The sequence below is a fragment of the Cornus florida genome, unplaced genomic scaffold, assembly GCF_030987335.1.
Source record: "Cornus florida cultivar Cherokee Brave unplaced genomic scaffold, ASM3098733v1 CherokeeBrave_3.0.0_Hap2_Chr11, whole genome shotgun sequence".
NCBI lineage: Eukaryota > Viridiplantae > Streptophyta > Magnoliopsida > Cornales > Cornaceae > Cornus > Cornus florida.
Window position 1 is genome coordinate 122,352,269 of NW_026775581.1, and position 20,619 is coordinate 122,372,887.

At 34.0% G+C, this 20,619-nt stretch overlaps 1 protein-coding gene across 1 annotated transcript; it reads right to left on the bottom strand.

The window, feature by feature from the left end:
• Positions 1–739: 739 nt before the first annotated feature.
• On the bottom strand, positions 740–6,231 carry LOC132286995 (uncharacterized). Its single transcript, XM_059789454.1, has 6 exons — positions 6,105–6,231; positions 5,906–6,002; positions 5,029–5,164; positions 2,094–2,231; positions 1,874–1,998; positions 740–1,046 (listed from the first exon to the last, which is right to left on the bottom strand). Exons 2-6 carry the CDS (start codon positions 5,950–5,952, stop codon positions 884–886), a joined length of 609 nt encoding a protein of 202 aa, XP_059645437.1. The 5' UTR covers positions 5,953–6,002; positions 6,105–6,231; the 3' UTR covers positions 740–883.
• Between the last annotated feature and the right edge of the window lie 14,388 nt (positions 6,232–20,619).

Here is a 20,619-nt window from a genome sequence, read left to right on the forward strand (position 1 = left end):
TGGTTTATGGTCTTCCACTAACTATTGATATGGTGGTAACGATGTTCTTTAAATAAGAATGCATTACACCACTAACAATTACAATATAAAATCACAATTTTTATATAGTAGTAGTATATGTTTATGTGTAGTTTTGAAATAGTGAAAGCTGATGCTTGGTTCAACACAGAGCCACAGGACCTAACAAGAACTCACGGGCAACCTAATTAATTAATAATGTCATTGCGGTACACCACAATAATACAGCAGAATTCACAGGTCAGATAAGATGCGAAGAAGGGTCACATGGTGCCAACTGAACTGGTACATTCTCTCTTTTTGAGTTTTCAGACTTTTTAAACTTGGACATGTGAACAAATTTACCACATTTCTTCTTTATTTTTTCTTATTTATAGATAAAACAATGATATTTGTGTGCATATACATGATTTGGATAGGTTAAAGGATTTAAATATTAAACTTACACCACCTTTTAGCAATTTGGGCTTTTGGAGAAGATGGTGATGGGTTCAAATCATGTGTTTTCCAAAAGAAGGCCGCATATGAGTGAGAGCCCGTGCAGAGACTGAAAGCCGCGTCGAGAAGAATTATTGTGACTTAGATCATGTCATGTCTATATCCTTGCTTCATAGCTTTTATTAGCTTTATGATAATGTAAAAGCTGTAGTTTCACAAATTTTGAGTCCCAAATTTCCACTAGAAGATTTGTTCCACATAACTCCATGTTATCAATACACAGTTTTGAGAAGACAGTATGAAATCACATTATCAATCATCCAATGAGCTTATAGATAGTTTGCAGAATATTAAGATACATGCAAATATATTAATATGTTTCTTGAAACAAAATGTAAGTCGAGTACCGAATGCTTTTCCGAGTCAATTAATGATGTAATTGCTTATCAGCTTCTCTTTGGAAGAAAAGTGATCCAAGTAAAACAGCAAAGCCTGCCACTGCAATTGTTAACAAAAGGTTCTTCCGGGAAAAATAATGAGGCACTTGCCTTCTTCCACCGACTTCCTCTCTTCCAGGTGCAATAAAATCCCTTCACATTCACATGGGGCGTCATTAAGAATTTGAAGTTCAAAAATGTAGTAGCAAACAGAAAATTTAGCCAGAATGTTGATCTTTCAACTTTAGTTCAACAACTATCTTAATTTAGTACAATTTGTATAATTGAGGATATGGTGCTAGGATTAATTTGCGAGGTTGAGCCAAGTCCTACGACACAGAGATGTCAGCCTCATGAGGTGGGACACTCATAATTCTAACATATTCCTAAAGGACCCCTTGGTAAGATTGGGGATTTTCCTAAATTGAGGACTGAAGTATGACAGAAGCAAAATATGGAAATTGAAGGAGGCAATGCATTAAGATTCAAGCAGAAGGCAGTGATTAAATAAAAGAAGGTGAAACAATGTAACAGTAAAAAGTTTTAAATCGAAGTTTCCTGGATTGAGGGCTGAAGGATGACAAGCAAGAAGAGGATGAGAAGTTTTACCAAAATATGGAAATTGAGGAGGCAATGTGTTAACATTCATACCCATGGTTTGAGGGTGATTGCAGGTATCCAATTACAAATTATACTCAATGTTAGTAATGAAACCACATTAAACCATGTATACAGCTTGTATGCTAGCATGTAAACCAGGTAATTGTCTTTTATTTGTTTGGGTTTTTTTGTGGCAAGTAAGATAATGAGCGGAAAATATTTCAATTTCTTTCCGAGCAAATCAAAATAATATGTGCGACCAGGTGCTGAAAGTATATAGTATGACAGTAAAATCAGCTCAAACTGACTCCATGAAATATGCCTGATATTTGGAAAACAATGAACTAAAATGTGCAATAGATAGGAAGACTGTTCCCCACCTGGAAGTTCCCACGGTAGTACCATTAAAACTACCATGACACCGGTTTTCGTGGCCAGTTCTTTCACGCAGCCTAATATACTTGTGGCAAAGATGACAATATTCCGTACGATTCCCACAAACTTCCTGAAATAGACATGAAAAAGCACATAGTTGTAGACGTGCTGTCGAAATGTTGCATGAAAGGTTTTTTTTAAAGTTAAAATCATAAATCACCACACCTGATGCTTGAAGAGGTCTACTGCAGGCAATGGGAACTCACAGTATTCACATGTAACAATCCTTTGGGGGCAAAATTCACCTTTATGGAGAGCCAGTGTTTCACGCTCTACCGTCTCACTGCATAGTGTACAAGTCACCTGCTCTCGTTATAATTTCAACACGGACATAACACATAACAGAGAAAGCTTGTCAATTTTTTTAACGGAACATAAGTTCAACAAAATGAGTCTTGTCCTCATGATCAAATACATACAAACAGATCAGAGAAAACTATATTTTGTCATCCAACACATAAATTAGAGAACATTGCAACAACAAAAAATGATTTGGGTTGGTATAACATGGATAATAATGTACCGTATAAATTATTTCGAATGAGTATTTTATCTGAGAGTTCTTATGAATTGGATAATAATAAAAGGAAGGTCAATGCTATATCTTTATTTTTTTAATATTTTTATAATTTACAATATTTAAAAACTACTTAAGGTTAGCATTATATAGAACAATTTTTTCAGATGTGCTGTGCAATATTTATTTTCATCTGTTATTTTACATCAACAAGATCCAAGAAACTCTCCTTTTTAATTTTCACAACAAAATAACAAGAGTCCACTCAATTATAAATAAAGAGTCTGACCTTTATAGCATTATATAATAATAAACTAACATGAAAACGTAGCGTGACCAAAAGATCAATGGACCTACATAATCTTCTCGAGCACTCTTTGAGCGCATCTAATGCTCCTCCATCAATGTGGTTTAGGAAGAAGAACACACCGGACCCTACATTTTTTTCCCAACCCCATCCCACTTTAACAAGGGGCAGCGCCGTCACATAGGGATAGAAATTTACGACGCAGTTAGCAATAATTCTTGCCTGGCCTCTATAAAGAACAAGGAAGGCAGCTCACCAACTTCAACTGTTCTCACAGTTCAATTAAAAAAATAGTATAATCAGCGTATATATATATATACACACACCCCACCACCAATTGTTACCTTGAATAGTATCTATTTCCACCCCCAAAAGAAAAGTGGTGCAGGGTTCAAGTCTCTGTCGGCAAATTAGCGTGTCTTACTGATCAAGATAATAATATATAAAATTACTCTGCTGCTATGTGATGAATAAACATGGGGGCAGCGCCAAACACCAAAGGCCTTGCTTATGCCATATGATTACAAGTGTTGGGAAGGTTTCATCTTGTATGCTCCAATCGTATGAAGCATGGAAAATTCGAAGGAAAGCTACGAAATATAGGTAAGGTAACGACAGGAACATGAAGCAACCTTTATCTCCTTTTATTTGGCTGATTAGGAAGCAAAAAATGAAGAAAAGGATCTTACTTGGTTATACTATTATACACTTGCACATTTAAGGACAGGAATTAATTGAAAGGCAAGTCCTTACCCACTTTTCTGAACACTTTTGTAGCATTAGGATTTGGTGGTCGTGGAGGAAAAGTCCCCCTTTTGCTGTTCTTTCCCTTTCCTTTTCATTCCTACCAAACGATGATACCTTTTTTCCTTTCCCACTTTCTATCCTCCCACACTTCGCTCCTACCAGAAAGAGAATTAGAGACCTAAATGCCTCTCATTTCTTCCCAATGCTAATCTGGTTCAACTGTTTAGTAATTGTTTTCAAGCTAAGCCTATGAAATGATGAAAACTCAACTAGGTCTAAGCTACAAGGTGTTTCATAAAGTCCCACACCAGCTACATCCATTGATAGAAAGAAACCATTTCACAACATACCGCTCATACAAGGGCAGGCACCACCAAATCCCAACCCCGTCAAGGTTTCAGGTCAGGTTATATTTCTCATGCCCGATCCTGCCTTGAGCCCATTTTCTTCATCCTGTCGCTTACAAACAGAAGTAGGTTTAGGTTGGAGTTACCTATATATTGGGTAAAATTCCAACCGTATTTCCAACACTGATTATGGTATTACCCAGGTACTTCTGAACAAGTTCAATCCCATGATTAACAAAAAAGCTCCAAGCTACCCCAAGGGGTTGGCCCAGTTGGAAAAGACTTGGGCCCTGGTGCCTCATGAAGCGTGATCGATTCCTGCTAGGTGCAAACAATTCATTGGAGGGTGGGTGTCTGAGTACCAACTAGGAAAACAAAAAAAAAAAAAAAAAAAAAAAAGAATCCAAGCTTCAATATGATAACTTCTACAATGCATCTAATACACAAAGCAAAGACTATTCCACAAAAGCAATACGAAAGTAACTGCATATCTTAAAAACAACTGTAAGAACCAAACTAGTAAAACGTAAAAGAAGTCCTTACAAAGGTATCATTGCACCGCATTAAAATAAAATCCTTTTACCACACTTTCTTATGTAGTCCACTTTACTTTCATTTCATATTTCCAATAATAAAACAAGTTGTCCAAATGGGAAAACAATTTCTATCATTGATAGATATTCCCCCCACCCCCAAACACACAAGAAAACCAGTTTTCTATATGATATGCTAAAGGTTGGTGTTGAAATTGAACAATAAGAGTCAAGAGGAAGAGAGACAACCAAATTTGATTCTTGTAAAGGTTGGAACAAAATCAATAGTCTCCCTATATATTCTTTTACGCAATTTTTTTCCTTCACTTGTAAATTACAGAACAAGGTAAATAATGGAAGGATTGGTGGTATCAACACTGGACTTGAGAAGAAAGAGATGAACAAAAATGCATCGATCTCAATACATGCAACAAGACATGTATAAGAGTTCAACATGTCCAATTCAAATGAAACAATACGGACATGCACTAATGTGCTCTACTGACAATAACTTTACCAACGAGAAAAACTTCAACTCATCAAAGTTATTTCAGTTATTTGATTTTCTACAAAAAAAATAATAGCAGAAATTACCATTCTTATTACTTCTAGAAAAAATTAAAATAAAAAATAAAAAAAAGTTACATACTGGAGCATGTGTCTTTATGTAATGTTCCTCGGCATGCTTTCGGGGGATCATATCTCCACAAATTTTACATCTTTCCAGGTTCCGAGAGCAATGCACAATGTGGAGATCAAAATTTTGAGCAGGAATTGCTTTGTTGCTGGAAACATAAGAATTTATCAAATGCCTTCAAATGTTATTTATTGGCCACTCAAACATGTTAATTAGTTCTTGGAACATATACACGAAGATGTCCATTGACCAAATAATAGCTGCGTGCTCATCTGGCAGTGTTTCATGCTTTCCACTCAAACATGTTTATAAAAAGTAATCTCCTTGGGTTCTGCATTTTTCCCCTTCTATTATCTATTTTTTTTAACAATTTGCATGCTTTCCGAAATCATTGATCATGTTTGCACAATTGAACTCAAAATAAAAATAAAAATAAAGTATCAGAAGGGGTCACAAGGAACCCAAGCCCACCTGATTACATCCCTAAGAACAATAAAATTAAAAAATTAAAAAAAAAAAAAAAATTCATGAAACAAAATAAAAAATAAATAAATAAAACAGCTTTTCTGAACAAATACTTGGAAACTAAACAGAAATTGCAACAGCACCCAACAATAACAGGCTCATAATCAGCATACATAATTAAAATAATATATATTGCCCAGGTCACAAGTTATTCAGTAAAATTCAACCGAGTATTTTTTTAGTAAGGCGAAAATCCAACCATACTAAATGTAAGAACAGAGAAATGAAATTTTAAATGGGGCAGTGATGTGTTTACAACTTTATCAAGATTGTGTGAATACTTGCAATTTCTCAGAAACCAAACAGTGTAATATAAAAGGAAAACAAATATGAAATGATGAGAATAAACATATTTTCTACATACCAGTGTGAGCATATGCTGGCGATCTGTTGCTCAGAGGGAATCTCCATCAAACCCCAGAAAAATGCGATTAGAGGTGCGTGTTAATCACAATTTGATTCTAGAAAAGTTGAAAAGGCAAAACACAAATCAAATACTAATCCATTAAGAAAATAAAATTTGATTCTATAAAAATGAATCATTGTAAAAAGTATGAACTGACGTTTGATGCTTTCTTGGGTTCCAACTCTCAACTGTGTAAACGTAGATTCCACAATTTGGTTAGAGAGAGAGAGAGAGAGAGAGGTGGGGGTTGTTGAATTGAAACTGTCGTGCTGGAAGAGAGAGAGAGGCTTCAAAAAAAGTCTTGGACGTCGTCTTCTAAGTTCACCAAAAATATAATGCCACATGCAAAACGCGGTCGTATTATTTATTTTTAAATTACTCAGACCTCACCAAACATTTGAAAATATACATTCAAACTTTGTATTAATTAAATAATAGGCAAATTGCATAACATCCGCCCCTACTTTTAAGTTTTTGGCAAGAAACCACCCCACTTCTTCTTGCACTAACTAAATGTTGTAACACTGCTAAATATAACATAAGGATAGTTTTCTACCTTTCAACCATAAATTAATTAGAACTTTTCTTATTGTCTTAGTAATTATAATTTTTTCATGAAGTAGTGATGAATTGTCAACTAAGAGAATAAAAATAAATTTATTTATTTAATTATTTAAAGAGAGCTTTAGACGAAGGGAGAGATAGTCAAGATGGAGACTAGAGATGATGGAATTTTTGGCTAAGTGTGTATCTGCAAAAAATAAATAAATAAATAAAATAAAAATTGTGGGGCATTTGTAAAATTATTCAAGATTTTATAGATAAAGATATAATTTTTTTAAAAATTCAGTGGGGCTCTTAGGTCCACTATATATATATATATATATATATATACACACACACAAACATTATTATTAAAAGTGTAAAGAGTTTTCATTATTTTAGTATTTATTTATTAAAATAAAATAAAAATATTTATTAATTGATATGTAAATTCAATGTAGTAATTTATAATGAAAATCTTCACACATCAAACATTATGACATCATATTATTAGTGTAAAATGATAGGATCCAAAAATAATAATAATAATAATAATAATAATCCTATTCTTTCATTTGGAATATAATGTAAAGTCTGTAATATAATTAAAATAGTATCCTATCAATTTTGTGTTCGAGTTGTCAAATCCTATCAATTTTTGTCCTTCAATTAAACACACAGACAGGAGAAATTCTTCATAGTCTAATTAGGAAAGATATGTATCTATCACCTTTTGTATCCAATACAACAAGCAAGTGAATCTTCTTCTTTCACTTCTCATCAACTTTATTCTTAATTTCATGTTGGTGGAAATTAATTAATTCCCTTGTGGCCGGCATAGAAGATAGGAAACAACGCATGACTCCAAAATTTTATAATTTTCTTCAATTCTCGCATTATGCTAATTGAGGCCGTACAAGAATTTGAATGCATTTTTTGTTGCTATTTTTCAAAGTGTAATTAAATCTTTTCCAATTAAATGCTATTTGAATAAACTAACTTGTATGGAATATAATCATGTAAATCTGATAAAAAGGTGATCGAATTTGGGAGATAGAAAATACAAACAAGTAAATGTTCCCTTTTATTACCTTTTGAGTCCAAATTGGATGTCCCGCCTTTTGTTTCCAAATTGGATGGATCACATTTTGTATCCAATATGTACAACCAAGTGAATTTTCTCCTTTCTCTTCTCACTTTACACAACTGTATTCTTTTCATTCTTTTACGGTGAAAATAAATTATTAATTCACAAGAATTTATGGGTCCCTTCTATCTTGTCTGGGTACAGTAATTTCCATATTATACCCATCAAAAACAAATCAGACATTCATATATATATATATATATATACACACACACACACATATGCTTTCAAACTCAGCATCAAATAAACTAAAGTAGGATGCTTTCTTATTATATATATGTGTGTGTGTATTTTATTAGGAAATAGATTATGGATGGGTTGAATCAGAGTATTAAAATTAAAATTAATAGAATTTGAAAAAATAAATAAATAAATTGAACTAATTTTTTTTAAAATTCTACAAATTTTAATTACAAAATTCCAACTCCAAACAACTAAAGACACCTATATGTAAACTAAGTAAGATCCTAGAAACTAATTTCCTTTCACGTCGGATTGGACTTGATTATTCCTCCACTACCTATGTCTTGATTTATTCCTTATATATATATGTTGCATATATCCCTCTCTGGTCAGGAATTGAATGGGTTGTCTGTTTTATGTACTTCAATGGTAATAATTACGACTAAGGATCCAGTGCCAGATAGGCAGATAGCATCTATCATGTATTTTTTTTAAGGGTGAAGATTGAATAACACGGTGAGACTCACCTATAAATTGTTCACTCCTATTACTTGCTTTATTTTTGACGCTTTATCCACGCTGCAGAGGATCCACAAGTCCAATAGTTGCAGCTCTAAATACTTGCTTTATTTTTAAAAGTGTTGTTTTTCATTTTATTTTATTTATTTATTTATTTTTGTATATTATATTGATAAGTTATAAATTTTAAAATATAACAATTTTGAACGGATACAATTATTTTAGAACAGTCAAAAATAAAAAACGTACGCAATATAACTCTCTCCCCCTCTAAAAAGCCATCTTTTAAGTGGTGGATGGTTTAAATTATTTTGTTTATCATTTTTTTTTTGTTTTTTTTTTTTGGAAAATAAAGTAACTGAATATATATATATATATATATATATATATATATATATAAAAGAGGATATTACAACCAGTCCTTAGGCCAAAAACCGACCCAAAAGGGGATACAAGTCCAAATATGGCAAACCCAGCCCAAAGAATTCAGCAAACCATCTACGTCCATCGTAGACAATAAAAATAACGGCAAGGAAACTGATATTGGAGCTATCCATCTACGTCCATCGTAGACAATAAAAATAACGGCAAGGAAACTGATATTGGAGCTATCATAGCACAATTTCTGGTGAAACAGGTGAAACGAGTTGCATACATGCAACTCAAGGATATTAATCTGGAGGACGGGGAAGCGGACGGCAACAAGAAGGCGACAAGTTCCACTCACGGAGAATTTTCCGAGAGCTTGAGCAATCACGAAGAAAAACTTCAGAATAGCTTTGTTGGTGGAACAGACTCTGTTTGAGACTACCCTTGTGGATGATTTCTTTCCTTTGAAGATCCTTGCATTCCTCTCTTCCCATGTATGCTAAATCAGTGCTGAGAGGCATATCTTCCGTAGTAGGTTGGATGCCGAATTTTTTTCCATTGTGAGGAGAGCCAACGAATTAGGATTTCCCAGTTAACATTTGGAGTGATTAGGTTGCATCTGTCTCTGATAAATCTCCAAATAGGTGAGACGAACAGGTAATTGAAGAAAAGATGGTCATGGGATTCATGATTACTATTGCAAAGAACACAAGCATTTTAATGATGTGCTATTGATTTAGAGTCAAGGGTAGGCAATCTGGACTGCACAGCAAGCCACATATTGAATTTCATGCGAGGGATAGTTGGTGCCCTCTAAACCAAGTTGAACCAATGAACTGCTGGAGAGGGACTTGCAAGAAATAATGTTGTGTGTTTCAAGTTATACTGACCAGAGTTGCAAGCAATCCAAGAGACCTTGTCATTACTTAAGGAGTATGGTAGAGGTAGTAAAAGTAGCTCAGGGATTGCTAATGACAAGCATTCAGGAAATGACCAAGTAGAGTTGACAATGAAGATGTTGACTGTGATATTAACATTGAACCTAGCCTCAGTAAGAACAGACAGTGGATATCTTACGCATAGTGGACCTCCAATGCTTCAATTATCCCACCAAAATAGTGTATCATTACCATTGCCAACTTTATGTTTGATCAATTGTCTTGTTAAATACCTTAACTGTATGGTTTTCCTCCAGCTCCAAGAGCAGGATTGGGGAATGTTGATGGACCATATATTTTTGGACTTGATTAAATGAGAATTACACCATGAAATCCATAACCTGTCCTTGCCACCAGTTTTCAAATCCCAAATGTGGTGAAGAATGCTAGCCTTATTAGCCAATTCTAGATTTCGGATACCTAGGCCACCACTTCTCTTTTGGTTTGCAGACTTTATCCCAAGAGACCTTTACACCAGATGACTTCATTTCAGGCCTGACCACAGGAAGGATCTAAGGATCTTGTTCAATTCATTAATAACAGCCTTGGGGAAAAGGAATATGCTGGACTAATAAATTTGTGTTGAGACTAGGACTAATTTAATGAGTTGCAGCCTCCCAGCATAAGATAGGCTTCTTGAAGTCCAATGAGAAACTCTATTTGTTAACTTATCTATGAGAAGGCTACAATGAACAAACCTTAAGTTTGTAGAGATCAGTGGTACACCAAGATATCTCACTGGAAAAGCCCCAACACCAATACTAAGTAGATCAGAAATTGCAGCTTCAATATGACAGTCAATACCTAAGCAGAAAAAGTTATTTTTGGAGAGATTGATTTGTAGACTTGACATTGTGCAGAAGTGATTAAGGGCACATTTCAAAATTAAGACAGAGAAGATATCACCATGGCAGAGCAGTAGCAAATCATCGGCATAAGATAAATGAGTAATCTTTAGGGCTCTACATCTCTAGTGTTATTTAAAGGTATTAACCTTTTCCACATAGTTTTTAATTATAGATGAAAATATATCCATTGCAATTACAAATAGGAAGGGAGAGATGGGGTCCCCTTATCTCAGGCCTCTCTTTCCCTTGAAGTAACCTTGAAATTCACCATTGAGGGCACTAGTGAATGAGGGAGCTGAGATACAAGCTTGTACGAGATTAATGAATTTTTCTAGAAAGTTGAGCAATTTGAAGCTGTTGAGGATGAAATCCCATTTTACAGAATCAAAAGCTTTCTTCAAATCAATTTTGACAGCACACCTTGTAAGTTTTGAATCCTTGTGGTAACCCCTAAATAATTCATGTGCCAAAAGAATTGGATCAATTATCTTCCTCCCTTTGATAAAAGCTGCTTGTGATTGGTATATGAAATGAGGAAGGGTAGACTGCAGTTTAGTGGCTAAGAGATTTGCAATGCATTTGTAGACAGTGTTGCAGCAAGAAATGGGCCTATAGTCATGCAATGTTGTGGGGTTTTGGCATTTGGGAACAAGGGATATGTAAGTATTATTGACTTCAGAGAGTAACTTGCCATTATGAAAAAAACTTAAGAATGGCTTTGGTAACAGTTCGTCCCACTATGCCCCAAGATTTCTGAAAGAAAAAAGAATTGTACCCATCAGGGCCTGGAGCCTTGTCTTTATTAAGGCTGAACATGTAAGTTTAAATATCCAGTTGAGAGGGAATATCAAGCAGGAAGGCATGTAAGTGATCAGGAATGTGGTTGGTGATGAATGGATGTAAGTCAGTGATGAGGTGAGTTGTGGTGGGTGGATTTCCAAGTATATTCTGAACATAAGAGACCACTTCTTGCTTGATGAGGTCCATATTATGTAAAACTTCTCCAGAATCTGTGGTAAGTGAGATGATCTTCTTGCAGTTGTTTCTTGAGGCCACTGATTTGTGGAAGAATGAAGAGTTATAATCACCCAATTTGAGCCAAGTCATTCTAGACTTTTGTCTAAGCATGTCCTCCTGAATTTTCCCTAGCCTTAGGGATTCATGAACAAGTGATTTTTCCAATTGTCTTAATTGGATATCAGTTGGGTTGTGATCAAGATCCAATTGGCAAGCTTCTAGCTCTACAGTCACTGCATGAAGCTTCGTGTCCACCTCAGTGAACTCTTTTTTGTAGTTAGCTCTAAGTGAGTGTTTGAGGAGTTTAAGCTTTTGGACTACTTGGAACATTGAAGTTCCTTTTATGAAGGTGCACCAAACCTCATGAACTGTTGGCAAGAAGTTAGGTTGTGTGGTCCATGCATTAAAAAATCTAAATGGAATGCACTTTTGGGAGAATTGAGATCTATGTTGACAAGGATAGGGCTGTGATCAGATATGTCAGGTGCTAAGAAGGTGCAATCTGAGAGTGGGAAAAATGATGTCCAAATAGGGCTAACTAAAACTCTATCCAATTTCTTTGCAATGTAAGCATTCCCTGTACTCTTATTGCACCAAGAGTAGAGGATGCCACTAAATTTCAGGTCTTCGAGGTCAGCTTGATGAAGACATTCCTTGAAATCAGAGATAGCTGGACATAATCTCATTGAGCCACCAAAAGTTTCAGCAACATTATGAATAACATTGAAATCCCCCGTAAGTAACCATAGAAAGAATGAGAAAAGGTCTGCCTGCAGTAAGAGATCTTCCCATATGACTTGCCTTTCAAGTACATTATTAGCAGCATATAAAAAATAAAAAAAAAAAAAAAATTGATATTAAGTCCTATGATAGATATCCTACAATGGATAGCCTGCCTGGTAGAAGCTAAAACTGATAAGTCAATGGTAGATGGATTCCAAAGAACCCAAATTCTACCCAAATCTGAGTAACTATAGTTATGGACTAAAGACCAAGAAGGAGCCAAAGCTTTATGGACTAAAGCTACATTGGGGAGAGACACCTTTATTTCAACCAAAGAGATAAGATCAAGTTTTTTTTTTCCAGAGATTAGTCTCTTAATCTCTGATTTCTTAGAGGGTTGATTTAACCCTCTAATGTTCCATGTGAGAAATGAGATCATTTAAAAGGAGGATTGAAAGAACCTCCAGGATGTGCTTGGTCTGATGGAGCACCAATGTACATTAAATTTTTGCTGCTATGACTCTTCCTTATTGCCTGCTTCTCCAAACTCCTGATTGTTCTTCTGTCATTTTGCACTGTGGTGGGATGATCAGAGGTGTCAGGATCACTTAAAGATGATTGAATATGGCTGGAGCTTGCTGCCTGAATGATGCTTTTGCCATAGTATGTTCCTTGTTTCCTGTATTTAGGGGGGCGGGGGGGAGGTGGCAGGGCAGGGCTTGGTAATTGGTTGGTTAGGTTGAGGAAGGGAAGGGCTGGTGTTGGAGAAGTTCAGTTTCTTGATGCAAAGGGGGAAGTGGATAAGTGTATCTGAGTATGTGGGAGAGCTTTGTTTGTTAGTAGGAGGAGATGATGAGGGAATTAATCCTGAAGGTTTGGATGTGGAGGAGGAAGGGGTAGTGGGTTGTGTATTCTCTTCAAGGTCTAGGTTTGATAAAGGAGAAAACTGGTTTGTGTTGACAGCAGGACCTGAATTTGATGTAGAAGCCAGTGGAGCTTTCTTTTTCTTCCTAACCGTAATCCAATCACTAGTGGGAGGGTTTGTAGTGGCAGGTGCAGGGGGTAGATTTCTTCTGAGGGGTGATAATACTCCTTCTCTTGTGTGGTGGATTTATAAAGCTGAGAGGGCAGTTAGATTCTGTATGGTTTAAGTGGTCGCATTTGGTGCAGAATTTGGGTAGCCACTAATATTCCACCCTGATTTGCACAAAGCTACTGTCTTCCATTCTCAGCTGAACTTCATGTTGGAGGGGTTTTGTCAGGTCCAAATTGATGCAGATTCTTGCAAACCTAAGCTTTGTTCTATTTTCAGTAGCTTGATCAGCATATTCTGTTCACCCACTGAGCTTGCTATGTGACTTAATCCTTTGGATATCCAGTAGTTCAATGGAATGTTGTAGAATTTAGTCCATGTGGGAATGCAGGTTGGATGAATGGCTTATGAGGTAAATTGTTGGTCCCATTTCATAAGTGAAAATGGGTAACCTGCAATTGACCAAGGGCAAGTGAGAGAATCTTGACACATCTTTCCTATTCATATTGTCTTAATATTGGAGAAGGATCATGAAGTTAAGCAAAATTGATTGGAGGAGGACTGTTGTAATACCCCCTAATTTCGGAACACGGGTTGATCAAGTCCGCGCACAAAATCAAGGGATATCAAAACAATTAAAATATTTAAACAAGCACCGAGTACAAAAAGAAATAAAAAGAATAAATAATTCGCTGAATGAAAATCTATTAAATAAAAATTCCATTAATAATTCTCCCAAAAGTTACAATTCGAAAATCCTGTAAATCAAGGATCCCTGATAACATAATCCAATAATGCAATGGTCTTTAAATAATATCCATTATCTAACAATAAGAAAATACCCTACATTGAAATAAGATGAATGAATGGATAAGTCCTCCAGCTGCGGATCCTCAACCTTGAGACTTGAACTTCTAATAACCTGAAAAATAAATCGCGGGTTAAACCCTACGAGCAAGTTCTCTCTACCAAATCTCTGAAAACCAATAAATAGATCATCTCTGATCAAAAGCAAAAGTAATAAAGTCTTTATCTTTAATGTACATAATTATATACAATATAACTATCATAACTATTACCAAGTTCATCAATTCCAAAACCATTATCAATGATTAATTAATAATCAAACCCAGTCCAATCCACAATTTCTTTTAAAGAAACTACTCTAACCCTAACTCCATCCTAGACAGCAATTTAATAACTTAAACCATAAAATATAATTAAAAGAACATTTTATTTAATTTCCAAAACCAATAATGATTTTAAGTATTTAAATCACACAGTCAATATCTAGACTTTGACAAATCACCTATGTCACTACCAGTATTATTTTACTAATATGTATAAAATAACACACTAAACTGTAAATATTAAACTATTCTACTTTAAGAATATTTAATCCTAATCCAACTTACACAAATAGTAACCATAGATGATATATTTTAATCATCTAACACACAACAATATAGTTACACTTTGGCAAATCAACCATGCCATTATAAACATATTTATTTATATATCGGCAACTCACCCATGCTTCCTTAAGTATGTTTATTTATACATTGGCAATTCAACCATGCCTCCACAAGTATATTTATTTATACTTTTAATTAGCAACTCATCCATGCTTCCCATGTATGTATTATATTCATACACATATTTAGGTAGTATACTTAACCCTTTGGTAATTCATCCATGCCTACACTTTAACCATGAATCAACATTAAACTTAACCATTCACTGAATCATACATATCCATCTCATGCATATTATACGCATAACATTAATTTAATAATCAACCTATCACGATATACCAAATAAGAATGATACTATTAATCATCTTAAATGATATATATATATATATATATATATATATATATCATTCCCTCTAAACCAATCACATATTAGTTAATTCATATATATACATATATAACAAAAAAATATATATGTACACTTCCTTCCATAACTAATATATTAATTAATTATAATTACACTAATTAAATGCAATTAGTTATCGTAGTAGCATCCTTTAACCCTCAAACACCTAAAACACATCCCCTAGTAATTAATTTCAACATTTATAAACTTGAAATCAGCTCTGGGACATTACCGGAATCTACAGTAACTTTCTGGAATCCCAAACACCTCCCTACGCGGCCCCACATTCTCTTAAACACCCTGCACGCGCCTCCACAGCCTTTTCCACGGTCACACGCGCTCCCACGCGCCGCTACACGAGGTGGGGGGTTTGGCACATGCGCACACGAGCTTGGACGCGCTACCACGCACACGTATGCGCTGCCACGCGCGCTGGCTGGTCATCTTGGTGACGCGGCACGCTCCTATTGGCCGGTTGCATCGCGTTCCTATAAGTGCGCTGCACTGAATCAATCCGCCATCTTCAATGGTCCAGATCCGTGCGCTCCATAACATATGTACACCGCGCTGCAGCTGATCAGTTCTAATATCATCACCATGCATCAGCGGCCCAGATCTGCAAGCACACTATAAAATCTTGTTCTGCACCGCATCAGAACCTTTGACTAAATATAAATTAATCTCAACCCTTCATGCTCCGTGTGCACTGTAATAGCATATATTGTGTCGCACCAGATCCCCATCCCATTTTGATGCGCCGTAAACAGAACCACGGTGTGTATATATATATAACCAGTAGTTATATATATATATGTCTATAATTTTCCAAGCAAATAATTGAAAAATAAATTCTAATAAATTCCTAAAAATATAGAAAAAAATACCAGAAAAATTCAGAAAATTTACAGAACAATTCCAGAAAATAAAGAAACCCTAATTACCCCTCTTGGGTCACAGATCCACCTATAAATTGATTTTAAAATATATATACAACATCTATATATACAATTAAAATCCAATACTCCAAAATTAAAAATATAATAATTCATACTTTTAAATAATCCGTTCTAACCATTATTTAATGAATAAATTTAACCTAAAATTTTGATATTCAAGGTAAAATATTTATGAGTTCTAAGAGGAGAGTTAGAGAAAAACTCGCATGAAGGTTTCGAAATGAAATCGACGCTTCAAGCTTTGATCGTCTCTTCCAATCCCAACGTCCTCCTTCTCAGATTCGGCCTCCTCTTTGTTGGCCTTCTCCTTATCTCTCTCTCTCTCTTATTTTTCTAACGTGTGAAAACATTTCACCCTAAATCCTTATGTGTATATTTATACACATTAAATTCCTAATCCTATTTCAACTAGGACTATGAATTAAAATAATAACATTTAAATAATATATATCTATAAGCATATATATATATATGCTTATAGATATATATTATTTAAATGTTATTATTTTATATATATATACCTTCCATAATTAACCCATTGGTTAATTAAATCATATATATACCTATATATTTCAATAAATAAATAAATAAATATATATATATATATATATATATATATATATATATATATATATGTCATTCCATAACACCTATTAAATATATACTTAAATATATATTTATAATTATACAAAAATAATTATTAAAATAATCACTTAACCATGGGCCTTTATTAATTAACCCAAAAAGGCTCCATCCAAGCCCAAGACCATATCCATTGGTTCCACTCCCCCTAAGCCCAAACCTATTAACTTAAATAAATTAATTAATCCAATTAAATCTAATAATTACAATTAATTCACAATAAAATCACACTATCATAAAATTACACATGGTCAAATAAACAACTTAAAAATAACACAATCATGACATTCTTATAAAGCAAACCAACACACCAATTCAATCAATAATCAAGCACACCCACAAACAATCATCATATACAATCAAATATATAAAACAAATCATTTAAAAATAAAAATAAAAGCAATTAAACCGAAATAAATTAAACAAATCATTTAAAAATAAAATAAAAACAATTAATTAAAATTAATAAATCTTTTAAAATATTGAGGTATTACAACTGTCAACCTAGATTCTTTAATTTACCACAACAACAATAGGAGCTATTTCAAAATGTTGTGAAGCGAATTGATTGGTTTTCTATGAATGATCAGATAACTTATTACTCGCAGATTATCTTTTGGCTGCTTCTACCGGATCGGGTACCATCAATGCTGATTAATTAATTATAACAGTTAAAATATATATATACATATATATATATATATGTAAATTATGATTATAATTGCATTCAACTTCAACATGAATAAAATAGAATATTGTTAGAAAGTAAAAGTAACAGTAATATGATATTCGTTCTGGCTAGTGAAAAGTACAAGACCCTTTAAGTTCCTAGTTGTGTACTAAATGTATACTAATTGTATTCAACATGAATAATGATTAAAATTATGCAATATAGAGAGCCCTTCAAATCCACGCACCATTCTTACTTTAAGAAATTGTATATAAGAAGACTACAAATTTAAATGTTTAAAGGGTAGGCTTTGACACAATAATAAGGTTACTATTTTATAACTTAGATCGAGATTACGTGTTCGGACTCACAAATAAAACTGTGTACATTTAACTCTTCTCATACCTAACAACGAAGAGCGTCTTGAATGCTTTTGAAGTAATGGATCGGGAAAAAAGGGGAAAAAGACGTAGATACCGGCCCCAACAAGTAAACTAGGTTAGAGTAGTACCAAACAAGAATGGAATATATTCACCATCCTTGTGTCATTCAATAAAAACCATGCACAGCTAGTGAAGAAGACTGTGTGAAAATACTACGTGATGGAAGTGAAAACTCTGTGTGAGCAGCATCGCATGTGGGCATGGGTCAATAAAAGGGACATACATCTCCTCTTCCAAAAAAAGCCATATCTCCTTTCCTTGGATGGATGGATGCAAATCGACAATTATGATAAAGTTCATGTGCTTCTCTTCTTATTAAATTGTCTCTGCTAACACCAAAAACACTTCAAACAACTAATTTTCAATGGTGTGATGAGTCAGTAAAGTGACATTTCCATTGTTGGGATGATAAACTATTGGATTTGTATGTTACACCACCTTTCTCTCTTGGTCTTTGCACGTATATCATTTGTTGATGATTGACACCTGTCTAAACAAGTAGTCAAAAGTACGAGAACTACACTAATTTAGTCTAATCCCTTGATTTTGGGGTCTCTTTAATCCAAAATTAGGGCTTAGTTAATTATTTAAGTATTTCCCCCCGTTAAGATCGAATCTTATTGGTTTAACAAATTGAGTTCACGTGGGCATCAACCAATGGGAGGCTGAGTTTGTAGACAGCCATCGAAATCTTTCATGATTGTTTCATGTATGGACCAACCTCCCACCACTATTAACAGGTCATTAGCTTTTATATGCAATGCTTACATGCTGTATGAGTAATACTACGAAGAGATCAACTTCATGATAGTTATACGTTGATATTGAAACCCTAATTAAGGAGTTCTTCTAATTGAAAAATATTTAGGTCTTGGTGCATCATGAAGCATGAGGTTTAATGATTTATTCTTCCTAAGTGCAAATAATTAATTAAAAATCACGCCGTGGATATAATCCGAATTTCATCTGATATGTGTGAAATTAGTTAGGGCACATCCTGACACTCCAAAGAAAAAGAACTTGGTACTGATAATACGAATAAACTTTACAAATTTGAGTTAGCTGCATGATCTTTTGGCAGAGTAAATCTCACATGCCTGTGGGTTGGCTGTACGGATTGTTTGGCATTGGGTTAAGCTCGATGAAGCGTGCCAAGACTTCCCTCGATTGGTGTATGGGTGATTTGAGTTTTTCACTTGTGTTTCTGCTGATTATGTCTTGGTATGTGTTATATATTCAATTTCTGTTAGGAGAGAGCAAATCAATTAAAACTTGTATTAGTTCAATGTAATTTTACCAATATTATAGATAAATCAGAATACACATATGTTAATCCATTCATAAGTGAATCTACATATTAAATGACAAAATTATAAAACAATAACAATAATAATAATAATAATTTTAAAATACTTGCATCAATTTTCATTTCATATTGGATTATTGTATTGCCTTTCCTGCATTGATTGAAGACAAATGCTATAATATGAAAGGCCTTGTATATAGTGCACTTTGGAAAGGAGTTGTTTACTTTGACTTTGAGACCATGAAGAGCACTCATGGGACACATAGGTCTTAATGTTTTTTAATTGAATATATATATGGTTATGGTTCTGCGCATAATTGAAGAAATTTTTTTAATTTAATTTAAGTTCTAGAATCATTTTGGGATACATTGGACTTTTTTTCCACTCAAGCAGTAGCCTAAAATGATCATGTGGAAATTTATATACTTGAGTTTTACACAAACTACTCTGCATGATTTTAGCTCTTGGCTATTGCATCCCGCACATATATATAGTACTTCTGGCCAATATTTTTGAATTCATTATCTTCCTCAACGAGAGGACATAATAATTCATTATTGGTCGAGAGTGCTACATTGTCGATATTCTCATAATACTGATTAATAAGTGTCATGTAACCATCTATTTTTGGGAGAGTCTTATGGCTGAGCTAAAATGTTGTTGAACAATCAATATATGAACATGACTAAAATGCTCAAGATGTAAATAGAAAACCTATGCTATAAACCTATTGATGAGATTTTCTTTCCACATTTCACTTAATTTCCAAGCAATATATGTGAATAATATTGCTAATATATTATGTTCAATACAAGTAAGGAATTGGGTCATCTTCTTCTTAACATTTGCATAAAAAATAATTAATATAAATATTATTGTGATCTGCGCTCAGGAATTTGTTTAGCAGTTCCAACTTCCAAATACTAACCAAGCACCAGATTATTATTTTTTTTACCTAATTGTTGCTTTTTTGGTAAATACTTTTTACCTAAATTGAAACTTTAGAAAAAAAAAAAAATTTATTTCTTCTCTCTCTCACTCACACACACAATAACACACAAAGTCATGACTTTTTTTGACCTTAAGAAAAAAAAGAAAGAAAAGGGAGAGAGAAAAAGAAAAAAGGGGAGGCTTTTTTGACACCCATTTCATTTGCAACCCAACCTGTTTATGAATGATTAAAATTTAAATTATACATTTAAAGAAATCTAAACTTTAGTTAATTAATTGATGCATAAATTTTAGTTAATTAATTAATTATCAGTATTATTATGTTGCATGCCTAACGAGGGTATTGACTTTATAGTGAGAGTACTTTACAAAATGTATTTTCTATTTTTAGCATTAATATTAATTAAGGTAAAATAAAGACTCGTATTCCCACGTGTCAGTGAATAAGACGGCGGACGGCGCCATCGGAACAGTCGAAAAAAAAAAAAGAAAAAAAAAAGAGAGA